At 37.2% G+C, this 20,402-nt stretch overlaps 2 protein-coding genes across 5 annotated transcripts in view; one reads left to right on the forward strand and one right to left on the reverse strand.

The window, feature by feature from the left end:
• Window positions 1–8,034, reverse strand: part of SFXN2 (sideroflexin 2) — a 34,621-nt gene extending 26,587 nt beyond the window's left edge. Inside the window, exon 1 of the mRNA XM_039361707.1 lies at window positions 7,922–8,034. The gene's annotated coding sequence lies outside the window, so the exon portion shown is untranslated. The remainder of the gene's footprint in view (window positions 1–7,921) is intronic.
• A 134-nt stretch (window positions 8,035–8,168) lies between these two features.
• ARL3 (ADP ribosylation factor like GTPase 3) overlaps window positions 8,169–20,402 on the forward strand; it is a 31,134-nt gene continuing 18,900 nt past the window's right edge. The window contains exons 1-2 of one of the 4 annotated variants that reach the window (XM_039361692.1): window positions 8,169–8,295; window positions 17,985–18,128. In XM_039361692.1, the coding sequence (XP_039217626.1) occupies window positions 8,293–8,295; window positions 17,985–18,128 (147 nt within the window). In that variant the 5' untranslated portion in view covers window positions 8,169–8,292. Of the gene's footprint in view, window positions 8,296–8,338; window positions 8,461–15,944; window positions 16,002–17,984; window positions 18,129–20,402 lie in introns of those variants that run through there. The other 3 variants (XM_039361688.1, XM_039361689.1, XM_039361690.1) reach the window with 3 other exon arrangements.

A 20,402-nucleotide genomic window follows, 5' to 3' on the forward strand; every position in this document is an offset into this window, starting at 1 on the left:
CCCAGTCTCTGCTAAGATAATTGCTACACATTCCTAAGAAATGCTGCATGTACATTCTCTTAAAATAAAGTCAACATTCAGCCTTAAAATTAGGTCAGTGTTAAAACAGACCATAAATATCATCCAACAGGCCTATAAGCAGACTGTTACTGGTTGGTGTCCTCAGCAGACATTCAGTAATGCATCCCACATCCATTCTCTGAAATCTTAAAAATCCTAAATGCAGCAAACTAAGAATGTTTTCTTTCAGCTCCAAATTGTTATGTAGATTTAGACAATGGCAGTAATGCTTAATGTTTTAGGTACTGATATAATCTCCATTTTTCCCCAATCTACTTGTGCTAATATCCTAATGACTCATCCCTTCCTCTACAGTAGATTACTGTAACATGCTGGATGTGGGTTGGACCTGAAAAATATTTAGAAGTAACAACTAATACAAGGAGCAACCTCGTATGCATGTTACAATGAGTCTTGAAATATCTTCAGTGAATTCAAATTTATTTCCAAATTTTTCTGAGTTGCTTGTTCATACCTGTACATCTTGGACCAGCTTATTTTGAAAACATATATATCTGCCAGAACCTGCATTATGCACTGAAGGTCAGCTTTTATGTCCCATATTCTAGAGATTCATGCTTTGAGGGAAGAAATTTTCAGTTATAATTAGACTTAAAATTCTAAAAACCTACAGTTTTTGCAAGTACAGTTTGCTGAACAAGCATCAGAGTGGCTATTTTGCCTGTAATGTGGATTCAAACAACACATTTTGCCAAAAACAGATATATCATATTATTTGTGATTAGGCTTTTGCAGAAGAAGGCTTGAGTTTAGGAACTTTTTTCCCCAGAGAGACTGGGCTGACTTGCTCAGTGAAGTTGACAGATGAAAATTATAATGTTCTGCCAAAATTTTAATAATTATTGCCATTTCTTCATTTTAAAAAGCTTTTTAATGTAATGTATTCATTAAAACATATTGTAATATTTTTATTGTCTTTTACTGGGGTTTTAGTTTTGGTTAACAATTACATTTTATTGTTATGGCTTTTCCAAATGATTTCAAAGAATGGGGAAGGTTGATTCTGATTAATATATTTACCCTAACACCTTCAGTGCTATGTAAATAATGTTTCTATAGTCAAGTCCAATGCACCTTTGGACTGTGAAGCCGTTTTAAAGATGAAGCATTGCTGAAAATATACTAATTATCTAACACTACTTTTTTAAATTGTATAGATATTCCAATTCTATGTGCATCCCCCAAATATGCCATTATTGGAAACAACTGATTATAAAAAAAGAAAAGTCTTTCACAATTTTGCATCTGCACAATTCTAAAAGGTCACTATTTAAGTCTAAAAAACCTCACCTCTATTTTGTCATAACCGGGATGAAGATAAAGAACTTTTAACAGAGAGAGAGACAGAGACAGATTTGCTTATGTTGTTTCAATCATATCTTTTTTGTTTGTTTTAAAGGAAAAACAAGCTAAAAATAATTAAAATATTGATGCAAGGGGATTCTTAAAACAGAGGAACTTCTCAAGACTAAGTTTTAATAATAAAAATCAACATGCAAAATGTTTAAGCTTTTCTCCAGACGAAGGCATTCAAGACTGGCAAAATTATTTTAAAATTGTCTGCAGCAATAAGCTTACTAGGCTGTGAACGAAGCACTATTTCACTTATATTGCTAAACCACAGTTTATAAATCACAAAGGCAGGATTCACAAATAAGCAAGACACTGTGGAAAACTACCAGGGCTTCAACTATATGGGAAGGGGGGAAAAAGCCTGCATGGGGTAAAAGCAATGCAAATCACCTCAACTGTTGTGATTAAAAGTATGAGGACATGTCCATGAAGATACTAAAAGTCATGTTCAAATAAAAAAAAATGTTTCTTTACTGTATGTATATACAGTAGTCCTATACTCCTTATGTACATTGGAAAATTTTTGGCTGTTCGTTACAATGTAATATATTAAGAAATAGGATTATTCTGTTTAGAATTACATAAGCAGTCCTGAATTACAGCCATGAGAAAAATTTTATTTCATTGATTTATTGACACATTTGATATAAACCTGCAATTTTAGTTAAAATATTTGCTAACATGGAATACAATTTAATAGTTCAAACATTCTGAACCATGATGTGTGAAAAGCCACCACTGAAATGTTTATTAGATGTTTTTCTATTAAATTTACAAAGCAATTTGAGACAATATAGTTTTTTATATTGTTTATTACCAGCAGAACTGTCTTTGAAGCACAGATGAATAAACAGATAAAATGAACAGTTTTTGTTCTGCTCTTATTCTCTAATGAACACTTGAATGAACCTTGACAAAAGTTACTTTTATTTTATTGTGTATAACACTTCATTCAGTCTGGTGCCCCCCTGCTATATTGGATTGACATCACTTTGGCTGCAAAATGTGTTGCTTGTCAAGAAGAGACCAAGTTGGAACAAGTTAATATATGGGAATAACAGACTTGCCATACAAAACAGTTTTGATAACAAGTAATAAAAGGATTTAGAGTGCTATGCTCAGGTGAAAAATAAGGTCATATTTTACTCTGATTCAACATCTTAACCACAAGTTACTCCATGCAATCAAGAAAACACAAAAAGAACATTGGGCAGAACATGCTGATTTTGTTTTTGACATGGTTGGAAGAGTAATATCAAGAGCAGCTGCAATGTCAAGAATGTGGAAAAGATTTGTAAGCCAAAGTTCATTTTACTGTTGTGAAAAAGCAAAAATTTCACTTAAAACGAAGTGCAGCATTTACAATAGTCTATACCAGTGGTTCTTAACCTGGGCGATATTGCCCCCCAGGGGGCGATTTCATTTTTCAGGGGGGCAGTGGAACAAAAAGGGGCGATGTGGGTGCGAAGGAACAAAAAGGGGGCGATATGGGAGCGAGAAGTTTTGGGGACACTTTTGAGACTTTTTCATACAGTGAATCGCTGTATATCTGTCATACAAAAACATCAGATTGCTCGCTATTAGTGGATTGAATTGTGTTTTCAAATGTTCCTCCAGCTAGCTTCAATACAGAACGCCGTACATATATGAATACACATTGCTTATCTTCATGCGCGTTGCAGAGCAATCTCTACCCTTTTTATATTTCTTTTTGCATCTTAAATTTTACTTGTAATTTAATCATTAAATATTACTGTTTTTCTTTTCGGGCATTTCACTTTCTTGCAATTGAATTTTGTTTTCAAAGTGGTCATTACATTTAAGTGTCTTGAATAAATAAGATAATAATGAAATATATGTATCACGAAGTTTGGGAATAAAGTGACGGGTGGCACCAAAATTTTTCACACAGTTGACATATGGGAAAAAGATTGGAAATAAATTATTTGCATCAATATGTCCTGAAGACAATTTTAAAGAAAATAAAACAAGTGTTTGCATAAATTGAAGAATTATTTCCTACGTTGTGATTGAGAGGTTATGTTAGGGGAGGGGGGCGATGTCAACTTCCTCATTGGCTCAAGGGGGCGATTCATTCAAAAAGGTTAAGAACCACTGGTCTATACTATATTTGTGTGAAAGTTCTGAGTTCTTTAGTGTGTCATTGTGTTGAGAATCAGGACAACAGAAAATGAAAAAAAACCCCTTCTTCAACCAGAATATAATTTTTAATAAGATTTTTAATCATAGTAAAAATGTGCAAAACTTTTTACAGGCACTTTAAGTTATCTTACTCAGCAAGCGTACAAGTTAGTTTTTTGTTACAAAATAATTAGATCTCAAAAGACTGGGGCAAAACAGAACTAAATGCCCTTGACTATTAAGTAAATATTCAACTCCTTTTGTTAATGGACAGCATGCTCTCTTAAGTAGATAACTAAAACTACCAGCACAGAGCTCCAAAAATCAACCTAAATATAAAGGACTTTGACCACAAGACTGAAAACTGACAGAAAGAGGGGCTAGACACTGAGAGCAGAAAGGAAACAAGCAATGATTATTTTTAGAGACAAGAAATTAAAACAATGACAGACATAATTATTTAATTATATCATATTTAAATATGTAAAATAAGTTGGAATATCACAAAACAGAAAGGATCTCCTCACTGCAAGCTTATATTTGGATACTATACATAGATTGGTAACCAATTTGTATATGGAACTGAGAACTAAAATATTAAAATCTATACAGTTTGCATCACCAACTGCAGCAGATCTCCTGTCTATAAGGCTGAGCAAATCTTTCTCCAGATTCAATAATTCCCACAAATGTGAACTTACCATACATTGACTAGGTTTTCTCAATATATTACGTAAAGCTAAATGGCAATTAGATAGTTTATGGCTCAGTGTTGTGTGGACCCTAACATGATTTTAAACCATAATTTGGTTTAGGCGCAATATGTTATAAGAACACAACAACTATGTTTTTATAGCCTGTATATTATTTTGAATCCAGACGACAAACTAAGGATGGTGCTTGAGAATATGAACAGAACCTGGTGAAGTGCCAAAGAGAAATTCTAGTTAGTCAAAGGTAGATTGTCAGCAATGGTGGTTAATTTATGACAAGGATCAAGATATTTTGAGGGATCTGAAAATACATACAAAATCTGCTTATAAACCTCAATTCCTTCTTGGAATTTGATCAATGAATCTGCCCTGACAAAATGTAAAATTTTACCCCGTTTGGCTTTTCACACAGGTTTGAACTCTAGAACAACTAAGTCCTTCTATTTGTGGATGTCAGCATGTAAAATACCAAGAGTTTCTGACAATCTTAAAATCATTCTTCCTTTTCATGCCAGGAACAATATCTCAGAGAGAAATAGTTCTCATATTTATTTAAGAAATAAAACACACATTTAGTAGCATAAACAAATAGGCAATTTTCCTGAAAGGTTTGCCTGGACTTATATATGTCATTGAATCTATTGCTAAGTCACCTCAAGCAAAAGTCAAAGGAAACAGGTTTCATTCTGCAACAGAAAAGCCACAGTCAACATTACTGTACAACTGGGTGCACTGAGTGGGAATATACAGTATTTACTCCCCAGATGTAACATACTATATACCATACTTCAGTCTCATTTAAATATTATGCACTGGAAATATGATGTTTTGGATCTGATTAGGAAGAGGTATTGCAGATGGAAGGAAATATAAACATAAACCCTTGGCAACAATGCACAATGATACAAAAAAGATCCACCTGCTTTAATGAGTCACAAGCAGGATCTCTCACACATTCTTGAATATTTCTTCTGAATCAAACCTGGAGCACTGAATAATCCCACATATCATCCTACTCTTGTTTGGCCATTTTTAAAAATATTTGGCTTCTAATACTTGTAGTCCCGTCCAACTGATCCTAAACAGGCTGCCAGAATGGAGATGGATAAAGAATGACTTATTATATTTAAGATATTTAAATATATACATTCTAAAAACTGTCTGCAATCTTTTCTATTTAGGTTTCTTTGTTTTGATTCACACACTCCTCTAAGCCATTGTGAAGTTTGTATAATTTTGGCTTACTATTTTGTGAAAGCTCAACAATTCTGGTTTATAAACCATGATTTATGGCTTTATATCTTGTATGTATCCAACTAACAACAAAGTGTAATAACTCAAACCACAGCTCAATAGGTGTATCCAGTTTGTATCTGGCCACATATGAAGTTATGCATATTCTGTTTTTTTTCCCTGACAGCATAATTATTCTACAACTTCTACACTATTTTTCATAATGATATTGAAATCAGATGAGATTAGCTGTACTAAAAGGATCATTGATTTGATTTTTCCTGGTATATTTGACATGTTCACTTAAGACTGTTTTCTTGGGTAATATTCTAATGCTGCTGAGAAATCTTCAATTCTTTGCCCAATGTTCAGGGGTGGTCTTAAATTGATCCAAAATCCCAACTATTTAAACTCCCAACAGAACATGCTCCCAACTGACGGCAGCAGCAAGTTTCTCTCATAATCTCATTGCTTTTAATGAGAGGGGGAGAAAAGTGAAAAAAAAAATGGAGAAACAACTTTGGTCCCCACCTTGTCCAAAGCAAAGACCAGGATTCAGTCAAGTAACAGATTCTCCTGCAGTCCCCTCCCCTGCCAAGTTTTGAGTTGGCTCTGCCTGACTAACTGCAAACAGCTAGCCTTGTACATTGCAAAAAACAATCAGCTTCATCCTTGCAAAAGAATATTTTGTGTCACCATCCTTAAACTAAAACTGAGAAAGTCAACAAAAATATAGAGCAAAGCTGATCTCAAAACTTGATATACTGACACCTAATGGTAAACTCAGTAACCCTAGAATGAGAGATCTTTCTAAAGATTGGTAAATGGATTTTAAAAAATGCACACAGAATAATCCATTTTCACAGTGGAAAAAATAAGATTGATGTTTTGAAACAATCTGCATTGGACTAGTGGTATTTTACACACTCATTCACAATTTTGAGTACTTTTTTAAAACGTATGCACATGTAAGATTATTGAAACAATTTAAATTAATAAATGATACAGAATGAGGGATGTTAAATTACTGCATCTACTCTTTTTTTATGACCCCATTTTAAAAAAATCTATGTTGCCTTATTCTTTTCTTTTTCAGGTTTGTTTCAATTTTCTAATATTTCTCCTGGAAAAAATTATACATCTTTAGCCAATCAGACAACTTTTTTTATTTTTCTTGTTGCTGAGCTGCAAAATATTTAATTTCTTGAAAGATCAGACATTCTGTGACAGTTTGATCAGTCTCCATTACCCCAGTTACAATACATGAGGAGGATATTTCATTGAAATGAAATTTTAGTAGATGAGAAAGAAGTCAATTCACTACTTTGTTCTACACAAGTTAACATTCATAATTCATGCACGATGTGAGAACATATAATACAGTAATTTGCTGAAGTTTAAAGAAGTCTGGTAAATATCCAGATGAAAAAGGGATCCTTGGTACTTTCTGAGCTTGGTTGTTTTCTTGCAGATTTCATTACCCAAACTAGGTAACATCATCAGTGCTAGCAGAAACCTCTTCAAGAAAACAACCAAGTTTGGAGAGCACCAAGGACCTATCATTTCAACCTTGAGCTACAAACATTCTCCTTTAGATGAAAAAGGATTTGGGGACCTGATGTATGCTATCTTTGTGGAACAAATGCAGGCTATAAGTAAAGCTGTGGTTTTTTTAGCATTAATATACATACTTATTAACTATCACAGCTGTATAAACCTGCTGTATTCAGAGAATGAATGTAATTATGAAGGCAAAAAAACAGGATAGCTTGATCTGCTGAAATATATAGTAGGCAGGCCATTGCTTGTGTTCAAAACCTTCACATCACTTTGAGATTTATCTTCAAAGCAATACCAGCATGAATCATTTACCACTCAAGGTCTGGCTTGATTTTACATCTTTCCCATTTGAAATGGTTTCTTGTTTAGCAATTTACCTTTAGAGCCGTAAATCAGCAATATTTCATTCCCCCCTCCAGCTTTTATAATAGCTGAACCTAAGTGACTGGAAGCAATTTCCTAAGTTTATGTCCTCGAGTTCTGGGAATCTGGGTTGCTGCAGTCCCACCCAACACCGAGTTACCAGAAATGGGTGTTAATCGCTTTGGTATCTGTAGATACCAATGAATTTACTTAAAGCAGAAATATGAAGTCAACCTGGAGTTTGGGTGACCATCATATTTTTCTGCTGAGAAGGACCCTGGATTCCCTCTTGATATTTCCACCCGTGCCTCGGGCCATTCTTTCACTCCTAAACTATCAGAAAACCCTGAAGCCCCTTTTCCACTAATGCCAGAAGTGAGCCTATTGTGTCGCTTCTCATCCCCTGCATTCCCTCTTCCCTTGTCAGGTTGAAAGACAGCACTTATTTCGCAGGGTCTTTCTAGCGCAACGCCTACCTGTAACTCGCCAAGCACCACTCGGCAAGACACACACCTTTCCTTTGAAAGCACATGGGTGTTCACTAATTTTTTTTTCTTAATCTCTCCGCCCCCTAATAGTTGGGACGCGTGGCCCTTCGCAACCAATCCAAAGACTCTTAACCTAAGAAAGAATGTGCTGATCCCTCCTTGGTTTAAACCGCATGCGCTGTGAACAGAACGTGCTTTAAAAAAAACAGAAGAAGCCAGTGGGCGGTGTTTCTTGAATCAAGCCCCTCCTTCGCTTTCGACCGCCCAGAGAGCACCCGGGACGAACGTTCTACGTAAGAGGGATGCAGTGCGCACGCGCATGCCGCAGTTGCCCATGGTAACCGAGGGCCGCGTAGAGGATGGTGAGTGTGAGATTGAAGGGGAGAGAGCCGGGGACGGAGGAGGTTGGGGAGGGTGAATTATGGTGCCCCCCCCTCCAAATCCTGGCGCTGATGATTGTTGAAGAGAGCCCTTCTTTGGGAACGGAGTGGTTGGTACGGAGGGAAGGCCGGTCTGAAGCGATGGAAGTGGGTGACTGGGCCTGAATGAAATAAAAGGGGGCGGGGGGACGAACGTGAATGGTCCCCTGTGTTTCTGGTTGGAGAAACTGTTCAAAATGACTACCAGGAAGAGAAGGTTGAGATTGAAAGATAAAAGTATTCCAGGAATAGGGCTTTTCGCTCGTTTTAGCATTTGTAAATCCCATGCGTTTTATCTACTGTACTGTCCTCTTAGGAATTTTTAAAAGAGTCTGAAATCAAGATTCACTATTCATTTATGTGAGTCAATGCGAAGCTCCGTTTCTTATGGTGATCGTTTCTACCTGTGGCATTGAAATCGTGTCATTCAAAAGACAGTTTCTTAATCTTGTAGAGACATGTGACTACTGAGAAGCTTAGCTTTTGTAACCTGGAGTCTCATGGGGACGAACTGACCCATTTTAGAAGTGGAAATGGCTCATGAGGAGTCCTGTCTTTTTTTCTTAAGATGCAAAAGTACATGAAAAATAGAGTTCAAATGCATCTTTCTAGGTTGTTTTAATATTAGAAAGAAAAGGAATATTTTTCTGATTCTAATACCCAGAGATTTTCTTTTGATTATATGCCCTATGTGCCAATTTTGAAATTGCCCAGCTAGGCTGCACCCAGAACTTGATAAGTATTTAAAAACCCATCAGATATTGACAGAAGAGGTTTCCTTTTATCACGCTAAATCAATGATAGGCACAGGGATTGTACACCTTATGTAATCCTGCTGTCACATTCTGAACAGAATTAAGGGGCAGGGAAAGGGGAAAGTGAGGGAGCAAATGTGAACTGGGATTGTGATACTTATAGGATAACTGCGCTGTTCTTTTGCTAGTGTATGGAGGAGAGCTAGAATAATATTTAATAATAGCAATTAAATGTATATGCTGCCTGACTCTCAATAACTCTGGATGGAATTTAATAGTATACCTTTGATTAACTAATAATTTGGCGACTGAAATATGATTACGCTACTGAAATAAAGAAGAGACATTTGGGAGAGAATATTAGAATGGAAAGCCCAAACTCCATTCAGTTTTGGTATCAAAAACAATCCTATGGGCATAAGTCTATGCCATAGAAAACAAACAAGTTTGTGGATCTTGGAAATCTGGTAAAAATTAAACTAGATTCCATAAACCAAAGTATCCATTTTTGGTACGTTAGGATGAATGAGAAATTGTCCTTTAATGTCCCTTTAAAATTAAGCTCCTGTCTCTCTTCCATTGCCATCTATAGTAATCAGGGACAGTAAGATAGGACATAATAAGACTTGAAACAGTAGCTTCCTTAATTCTTACATGTATATTCTGTACATTCCATTTAGTATTGATATAGTAGTTATCTAAAGCATCAGATTAGAAACCAGGAAAGTGCATTCTAATCCAGCCTTGGGCACAAAGCCAGCCTCTCAGCCCTAGGAATAAGTCAACGACAAACCACTTCTGAAAAACCTTGCCAAGAAAACTGCAGAGATTTATTCAGGCAATCTCTGAAAATCAGATACGATTTAACAGAAAAAAAATCTCTTTACAACATTTTCTTGGGATGAAATGGGAGAACTAGCTGAGCAAGAACAACTTGATTGGCCAGTAGTCATAGCTCCTTAATACAAATATTTTGTATAATTGAAGAATACAAATTTCTCCTTTTGCACTAAGTTATTTTTTTTCAGTGAATTCTGATGAAATACTGATATATCTAAAGCTTTTTGTAGAACAATTTAAGTTTTTTGGATTTTCCTTTAAGGAATAGATGCATATATTGGTGGAAAATACCCAAAACTTCATAGTCTTTCCTACAACCTGTAGCAGTCTCAATCACTCTTAACTTTGTTCATCTATACTACTATGTGAAAATTAATGATGTTATACATTTCACCCTTAGCATAATTGGTATGGTTAGTACTTCATGCATTTTGCTTCTCCCATCTTGATTCAACCTGCATAAGCCTTGTGTTTCTCCAGTATTTCAGCCAGAAGGTCTTCCAGCTCTACTTGAAGATGCCAAGGAATTAAACTTTGGACCATCTTCATTTAAAGCATGTCTATGAGCTTCTAATGTTTATTGTTTGTACATATTATTCAGCATGGTATTCACTTCATACTAAAAAAGAATCTGTGTTTAGAAGTAGATATTCTGGTTTAGATCTTTAAAATTTAAATTGTGCAAGCATGAGGTGACCAACTGTTAAGATAAGTAAATACATATGAAGCTGAGTTGAACATCTGTGTGAAGAAAAAGTAAATAGTATCCCTTTTATTTTATATTAATCATCAATTGAAATTGAAACAAGGTCACTACAAAGGATATCATGTGCCAGGAGCTAGTTTCCCAATGATAATTTCCCCAGTGGTCGCCCAGTGTATATTTCTAACAACAATTCCAACTTAGTTGTAATTTTTGCAATTTGTGATCTCCAATGTGGAGGACATCAGACTGAGAAAGCTTTTTTTATAGGCTTAAACTCAGGGCCTGAAGTTATTTAGCAAAGAAACACTGAAGTAAAACTGAAAAAGAATCTTAGACTAAATCTATTTTATGGAAAATGGATAGGAATAAGGCACTTAAAATATGTTAAGAGAGAATAAGTTTGCAGATAAGCTGAATGTATTCTTTGTATCTTCTTGAATAGTTATCATTTGTTTCTTTTCAAAAAAGTCCATTTTCAGAAGAGGGCTCTGAAAATCTAAGACAAATAGTGATAATATTCAAATTAAAATTTAAAGATTTTTTTTGAAAAATTTAACATATTTTGAGTGGTTTTACCAAATTATCTGCCAATTTAGAGAAGCCATTAAACAAACATATGTCAAATAACAAAAATTGAATTCAGTGCGAGAGATTAATGAAAATTAAACTACCAATAATATAGTTTAGAGTCCAGTGTTTCTCAACCTTGACAATTTTAAGGCATGTGGACTTCAACTCCCAGGATTCCACGGCCAGCAATGCTGGCCGTGGAATTCTGGGAGTTGAAGTCCACATGCCTTAAAATTGTCAAGGTTGAGAAACACTGGTTTAGACAAATCTGTGATGTGACCATATTTAGAGTTCTGTACAGTTCTGGCTACAATTATTTAATAAGAGGATGTAGTACAGTTGGAATAAGTGCAGGAAAAGAGTAACTTCATTGATAATTTGAAGCAGGTAAAAGAAAGCAATTCTTCACGTAGGACATAATTTTAAACTATGCAGTTATCACAGGATGAGATGCTTGCCAACTATAAAAGGAGATTAGTTATATTAATGATCGTTAAATCTTCTAATGGCTGTAAATAATGCCAGCTATATCCTTTTTGTAAGCTATATCCCCCCCAAATATTAATTATTGGAAAGCTGCTGGAGAGGACTGTTGCTATCATTTCCTTCTTTGGCCTATCAAATAGGCATTCTAGTAGGCAAGTAAAGGAAACAGATCACTGTACTAGAAAGGTTATATTTGACCTAGAAGAATTCATTCTGTATTTTCAAAATTTTTTTGTTGCACTCTTCTCAGATTCTGTTTCTGCATTAGTTCCCATGGATTATGATTTGAAAATAAATATTTCTTATAAAGTATTCTACAAACATAAATATGCTATTAAAAAATCCTACTGATTTTTCCCATTAGGTAGTTTTTGGTTTTACCATCTTCAAAATTAACAAAATGTTGTTAGTAGTGCCCTTTATATCTCCAAGGAAATATCTCCCACTTACCAAAAATATCCCTGTGATACTTATCTGTATAAATAATTTATCTTCCTAGCTTTTTCTGAAATTTCACAGTTGATAACCCGTTCACTAGAAGCTTTATATAATCATATGCTATTGAGAATGTTGAATTCCCACATAAAAGAATCAGAAAAGCAGCGTTTGCCTCCACTGAACCCTATTCTGTTGCTAAATTAATTTAAATGTACAATGGTCTCAGAGAAAAAATGTCCTTTGATAGTCCTGTGGCTTTTATATTGTGGGTAAAATAAGGTAATCGAGTTTATGCAAAATTAGGTTCAAAATTAATTTGTATGTTTCTCTTCTGAAAGTGAAACAGATTTTTAAAAAGTACCATTTGTTTGCCTAGTTCTTATCAACAGCTATCAATGCAGGAACTTTATCAAACAGAACCTGATGCTAATTTGGTCTGAGAGAACAAGTCAAACCCATGATCATACAACTGGTTTCTACACTTAAGGGATGTCTAGAATCTGGGTTTTTTTATTCTTAATCCAGCATCTGCAACTAGTACACCACATCAGTTCTTAACAAAATAAAAACAAAAATTATCCAGTCAAGGTAAAATAACTGCTATGAAATAAATTTTAAAGACAATGTGCAGTGAAGTGCTATATAAATGTAAAAATTGAGCTCTAATTCAATAAAACCACTTTATCATGGAAAAAGTAGATTCCTCTTTAGGAGGACTGCAAAATCTATTTCAAATAGGTGTTGAAAATGGTTTAAATAAAGGTCAATTTTTATATTTTTTCTATGGATCTTACATTTTTAGCATTTTCAGTTACTATTTACTTAAATGGGACCAAATTATATTACTGCTATATTTGTGTTAAAATTGTGATCAGAATATTTATATAGGATTTTTTTCTGTGTCCCTTATAGCGCTTGAGGTACCGTGTGTTTGCTAAGGTTTGGGGATAGGTTAGAGAGATTACAATTCAGATCCAACCTTATTGTGGAAACTTACTAAGTGTCTTTAAGCAGTCATTCTTTCTCAGTCCAATCTACATCAGGATTGTTTCATGAGAACAAAATAAAGTGAGTTTCCCTTGTATACCATTTTGAGATGCTGATGGGATCAAATAAATATAATTACCGTAAGTGAAATTGATATCATAATTAAAAGCTAAATCTAAATTAATTTTGAGCAGTGATGACATTGGAGAAAAGCATATTTATTTTATTTATTTATTTATTTATTTATTTTTAAAATTTATAAACCGCCCCACTCCCACAGGACTCTGGGCGGCTAACAATAAAAACACCATAAAACATGACAAAACAAACAGTACAATAACAGTCATCCAGGGGTCAGATTTTATAAACCCCAGGCCTGCCGGAAAAGCCAGGTCTTAAGCAGCTTACGGAAAACCAACAGGGTGGGAGCGGTCCTAATCTCCGGGGGGGGGGATGGTTCCAAGACATGGGCGCCATCACAGAGAAAGCCCTCCTCCGCGGCCCCGCCAAATGGCACTGCTTGGCCGACGGGACCTGAAGGAGGCCCAGCCTGTGGGATCTAACCGGACGAAGGGAACTATGAGGTAGTAGGCGGTCTCGCAAATAGCCTGGCCCTGAGCCATATAGGGCTTTAAAGGTAATAACCAACACCTTGAATTGGACCCGGAGACCAATAGGCAACCAGTGCAGCTCACGGAGTATAGGTGTAACGTGGGTGTATCAAGGAGCACCCACTATCACTCGCACGGCTGCATTCTGGACCAACTGCGGTCTCCGAATACTTTTCAAGGGTAGCCCCATGTAGAGCGCGTTGCAGTAGTCCAGACGTGAGGTGACAAGGGCATGAGTGACTGTAAGGAGAGCCTCCCGGTCCAGGTAGGGTCACAACTGGTGCAACAGACGAACTTGTGCAAAGGTCCTCCCAGCCACAGCCGTCAAATGATGTTCCAAATTTAGCTGTGGATCAAGGAGGACACCCAAGTTGCGAACCCGCTCCGAAGGGGGTATATTTTCCCCCGCTAGAGTCAACACTGGACAATCAACATGATCCTTGGGAGGCAACATCCAAAGCCACTCGGTCTTGTCAGTTAACCCCCATCCAGACCCTCATGGCTTCAAGACAACGGCCCATCACATCAGCCGCTTCACTGAGAGAGCTCGGGGAGGAGATATATAGCTGGGTATCATCAGCATACTGATGAAATCTCACCCCGTGCTGTCTGATGATCTCACCCAGCGGCTTCATGTAAATGTTAAATAGGAGGGGGGAGAGGACCGACCCCTGCGGCACGCCGCATTCAAGGGGCCTCGGGGTTGACCTCTGCCCTCCCACCAATACCGATTGCGACCGGCCAGAGAGGTAGGAGGAGAACCACCGTAAAACGGTGCCTCCCACTCCCACCCCTTCAAGTCATCGCAAAAGGATACCATGATCGATGGTATCCAAAGCCGCTGAGAGGTCAAGTAGCACCAAGACAGAGGAATAACCCCTGTCTCGGGCCCGCCAGAGATCATCCATCAGCGGGACCAAAGCAGTTTCTGTGCTGAAGCTGGGCCTGAAGCCAGATTGAAAAGTGTCTAGATAATCCGCTTCATCCAGAGACCGTCGGAGCTGGAGCGCCACCACTCTCTCTACAACCTTCCCCCAAAAGGGGAGATTGGAGACTGGACGGAAGTTATTTAAGTCAGCTGGGTCCAGGGTAGGCTTCTTGAGAAGGGGCCTCACAACCGCTTCCTTCAAGGATTGCGGGAAAGACCCCTCCCTCAACGAAGCATTGATCAACACCTGGAGCCAGCTTCGTGTCACCTCCTTGGCAGCCGAGACCAACCAGGAAGGACACGGGTCCAATAAACAAGCGGAGGCGCTTATCGCTCCCACCGCTCTATCAACATCCTCAGCGGTCACAGACTCAAATTCATCCCATAAAACTGGGCTAAGACCTGCCCCAGTCATCTCAGAAGGCCCTGCCCAATCGGAGTCTAGGTCTGTCCGAATCCGAGCGATTTTGTCTGATAGGAACTGCACAAATTCCTCCGCCCTACCCTGTAAGGGCTCCCCGGCTTCCCGAACGTTAAGTAGGGAATGGGTCACTCTAAACAGGGCGGCGGGGCGAGATTCTGCAGATGCAATAAGTGCGAAAAACATATTTTGTCGCTCGTATCACCACTAAATAAGTCCTAATATAGGCTCTTAAAAGTGTCTGGTCAGATTCGGAGTTACTAGCCCTCCAGTGTCGCTCTAGACGTCTCTTCTGACGCTTCATCTCCCGTAGCTCCTCGGTAAACCAAGGTGCCCTCCGGGATCCACAATCACGGAGAGGTCGCAAAGGCGCGATCCGGTTTAACGCCCCTGATGCCGCCTTATTCCAAGCAGCGACCAAGGACTCAGCCGGTTCGTGGAGGAGGGAATCAGGAAAACCCCCAAGCGCTATTTGGAAGCAATAAGGGTGAAGTGTAGTCATAATCCAAAGTGAACTAGGGTCCATATTGAAGAAGTTAGGATCACATCAAGTGGCAGAATTAAAATAGTGGAAGGGAATGAAATAAAAATTAATCCAGAATCAGAGACACCCCTCAGCTCAGCTACATATTATTGCTAATGGTTTTCTACACAATTCTACACAGAAGAGACAGCTTTTGTAAAGTCTGGAAGATGTTTCACTAAGAAATTGTAGTGAAAAGATTTGCCACTTAGAAGAGTAGCTAATAGTTCCTTCCATTATGATGTCACAGTCGTAGGATAAGAATAGCAGGATCAGTTAATGTTCTGGCTCTGATGCTAGCTAGGAAACCAATCAACAGATCAAGGATAAGAATGAAAAGCCCGAGAATCCCGAAAAGAGATGGAAAGTGCTCTTATGTATTATGTTAGTATTTAGGAAAAAAATATTTCAATTATTTTGGATGCAACTGAATAAAAATTTAACAATAGTTATTTCCAAATAGAGTAGCTATTAGTAAAGCTATTAGATTGCCTTCAATGATATCCTTTAATTTGAATTCCATTAATATAACTATTTCACAGTATTTTAGAGAACTTGCTAGACTGCAGCCAAAGCAATTCTCGACACCTTAACAAATAGTTTTTTTACATATGCTTTCACTGTTCACTTCATCAAATGCTTGGAATAGAGCCCTTAAAGGTACAGAATATGTAGACACAGTTCTTAGAAGGGAAGGAAGGTGAGAAATGGTAAAAGGAGAGGTGAGAAAGATAGTGAAATTTCAGAGAGATAATGACTGTTAGACAGTAGTTGGGAATAACATAAAACCATGCACACAGCTTCCATGCCCTAGAACAAAGATGCTGTACTTGCTATTTGTTGATAACATGTCTATGTCACTGTGAACCCACTGCTACAACAATTGATGTGAAAGCAGTTTTTTCATGTTATGCTGAAACTAGGCTTTCATGCACACAGTGTAGACTGGAACCCTAACTTCTCTGGACTTTTTTTCTAATGGGCAGGTAAGCCAATTGATTGCTGCCCTGATTGAGAGACCAGGCAACCCAAACCATTATTGTTCCTGACATCAGTTCTATTAATGACAAGCTTTGGACTGATATGCTAGGAATGTTTTTCTACTCATTGAGAGCATGGAATGTAGAGAGGCTTTCTTCTATGCTTGCTCGTATTCTGACTGCAAGGGAGACCAGAATCCTGGTTTTGCAGACACTTTATTTTCATTTTTTACTGTCTAAGGTTGTTCTATAATGTTTAAAATGTGTGTTCTTTTCTATTGTTAGCCATTGGTATCAGTTGATTTTAAAGGATCAGATTGCAAGCAAAAACAAAATGTTTAGTCTACTTAAAAATATAACCTTTAGCAATGTCATATTATTTATAAATTACACATATTGATGATACATTTCTCTTCATCATTTTCCTCTGTTGTCTGTATATGTACACACACACATATATACACACTTCTAAAATTCTCATTCCCCTAACCTTTAACTGGGAGAAACAGTGCATCTTAAGGCAACAATGTTTGAATTTTTGAACCAAGGTACCTCAGAAGGACTAACTTAATAGAATGTGTCTAAAAACCAGGACCCATGACTCTTGTGGAATTGAAATTTGTCAAATTTTATAAAACATTTTATAATATAAAAATGCTCATAAGACAGCTTATGCCATGATACAAAATATCATGAACCTTTTCCCATGCTGATGTTTGACTCTGCTATATAGTGCAACAGGAACTGTTTGCAAGATCCCTCTCTGATTGTATTCTAACTTTTCCATTGAAGGCAGTATATTAGAAATTCTCTTGTTGAAGGCATTGAGGCATCTGACAAGGAAATATGTCTGAAAGATTGATTTAACAGGTCACAGGTTTTCTGGTACTGTATATAAATAGACTTTTATAGCCTCTTTCTTCATACCTTTACCTTTTTCAAAATGTTAATTGTTTTCTCTTTGTTCACTTCCTTAGTCCCTTTGTTAAATATTAATGTTCTTACAAAATCTCCATTTTCTTGTGTTGATTGTTATATATGGCATTGTTATTAAGAAAATTTATATGGTTTTTCTATATACAACAATCTCCATTTTGGCCTTCTTTATTTTGAAAAGATTAAATATTAAATTTGTTTCTGGTGTTTGTTCTTAATTATTTTATTTTAAAACAATATAATACTTCTTTTTAATCTTATCCATTAAGGGGATAGTTTCTCCCTGATTTTTGTATCATATATTCTATATTATGAATCTGTAGCTAGGGAACAGTATAATTTATTAGCGTGCAGTATTTAGTATATATTGGGAATAGCATATGTACTTTCCAAAAATAGGTCTTGGAGAGGATAATTAAAATGGCAAGTTTCCTCTCTATTTGACTGACAGGGCTTGCTATCAATTCTGCGTAAATTGAAGAGTGCACCAGACCAGGAGGTTAGGATCCTGCTCCTGGGATTGGATAATGCAGGCAAAACCACACTTTTGAAACAACTAGCATCTGAAGATATCACCCATATCACTCCAACCCAGGTAAGGAAAGATGATACTACTGATACAGCAAATATTCTGTGATTAAATATAAGACTACATCTTGATGTTTGGCAGAGTTCCAAAAATACATTTACATTGGATGTGTGTGCAACTCCCTTTCCAGATTTCAGTGGTATGGTTGTACAAATAGTCATGAATCACTTTCAAGCTGCACAATTTGTTTTTCAAAATTATGGCAGCATCCCACATTTTAATTTTGATTTTGAAATCCAGAATAGTCAGTAGGCCATGAAACCAGCAGTGGGAGATGATCTAAGAAAGAAAAGCAATCTATTATGATATAGATACAACTATAGCGATAGTGGCATGCCCACATGCCCACATACAACTGTTTCTCAGAAAGTAGACTGATGAGGTTATTCCCTGCAATCTTCTCAAGCGTTTAGGATACTCATTATAAAGCCCAGCTTAGTTTACTCTTGTAAAAATTTCTGGGCAGATAAACACATTTACAAATAGTTTGGTGTTACAAAGGCAATCACTAGTTTTATTTCTAGCAATGTTTAAAAAGGCTATGTGGCATTTGGGGTCATTATGGGAAATAAAGGTTAAGATAGCTCTTTGATTTGAAGAATACCTGCTTCCTTTTTAATTTTGTTAAACTCTTTCAGAAACAGAAGGTATAATGTGCCCAGGAGCTGGTAAATCCAGTTTGACAGTAGAATCATAACCATTGAGATGGTGGGCTCCCCTTCATTAGATATAATCAAGCAGAAGCTAGACATTCATTCATACAGAGATGCTTTAATTGGGATTCCTGTAGTGAACAGTGAGGGGGTTGGGCTGGATAGTCTTCAGTGGCTCTTTCCAACTTTATGTTTCTACAATCCCTGCCACTTAAAGGTGCCATTGTGTGGTTTATGAGATTATCATCCAATCATTTTGCCTTATTCACATAATTTAAGGGGATCTTAACAACATCATCTGTTTATAACTCTCCTTGTGTCTTTGCAGCAGATTCTCTTTTTTTCTCACCAGAAAGTCCATTCATAATGAAAAAAATAGAATGGCTACAAAATGACCTTTGAGCAATGGTGTGAAGAGCCTTTGGTCTAGACCAGGAATAGGCACCTTGGCTCTTTTATGACTCGTGGACTTCAACTCCCAGACTAAGAGCCAAGGTTGCCTACCCCTGGTCTAGAAGCACTGTTTGGTGCTATATACAGGTTCTCTTCAACTTACAATCACAATTGAGCCCAAAACTTCTGTTGCAAGGTGAGATGGTTGTTAAGTGACTTTTGCCACCTTTTACGACCTGTCTTGACACGGTTGTTAAGTGAATTACTGCAGTTGTTAAGTCAGTAAGAATGTTATTAAGTGAATCTGGCTTCCCCATTGACTTTGTCAGAAGGTCGCCAAAAGTAATCATATGACCCCGGGACATTGCAACTGTCATAAGGGTCCGAAGTTGCGAAGGGTCCAAATTCTGGTCATGCGATTGTTGCAGGCATGGAAAACTATTGTAAATCATTTTTTTCAGTGCTTTGGTAACTTCAAATGGTCACTAAATGAATGGTTGTAAGTTGAGGTCTACCTGTATTCATATGTTACTGTTACCATATATAGAGTGCATATATTGTATGTAATATATTCATTAAAAGAGTAGCCTGTAATGTAGCTCTGGGGTGGGGGTGGGGGGTGTTGTTTTGATTTTGCACAAGCGAAGTCTCAACTGATATCCAATTATGAGCATCTCAGAAATGCCAGCAGGTGGTGCTAGAGATTTGTATGTTGGCTCTAAATTGTAAGCAATTATTGATGAAATCCTTCCATGCCTGGAAGCAAAACCTGCTTTCAGATTCCAAGCTTAGAACCCATCCCTTGTATTGCACCGCAGCTTGTGGCCAGTCTGCACCACTTCTCATTTTTCTAGCTGCATGCCCTTTCAGTTGGAGCTTCAGTTGATGAAATGGGTCTTTCAGAAATTTAGCTGGTGCTTCCATCTTTCTTCTGTGAAGTCAAATTCAGAGTTTTGCTTCTGATTAACCTGCCCATTGGGTTTGCCTTTCAGAACAGAAGCATTTTGTTTTCTCCTTATTTGCTTATTCTTTGACTTTCCAGTGTGCCCCTCCTTTCTTCTTATAAGCTGCACATATATATTTTTAACTTTGACATAAATAGATCCCGGCACAGGCAAGGCTACTATATATTATGAGCCGAGGTGGCGCAGCAGTTAGAGTGCAGTACTGCAGGCCACTTTAGCTGACTGTGTTCAGCAGGTCAGCGGTTCAAATCTCACCGGCTCAAGGTTGA

This window comes from Crotalus tigris, unplaced genomic scaffold (assembly GCF_016545835.1).
Source record: "Crotalus tigris isolate CLP2741 ecotype Arizona unplaced genomic scaffold, ASM1654583v1 scf7180000019328.220996217465:2438092, whole genome shotgun sequence".
In the NCBI taxonomy this organism is placed as follows: domain Eukaryota; kingdom Metazoa; phylum Chordata; class Lepidosauria; order Squamata; family Viperidae; genus Crotalus; species Crotalus tigris.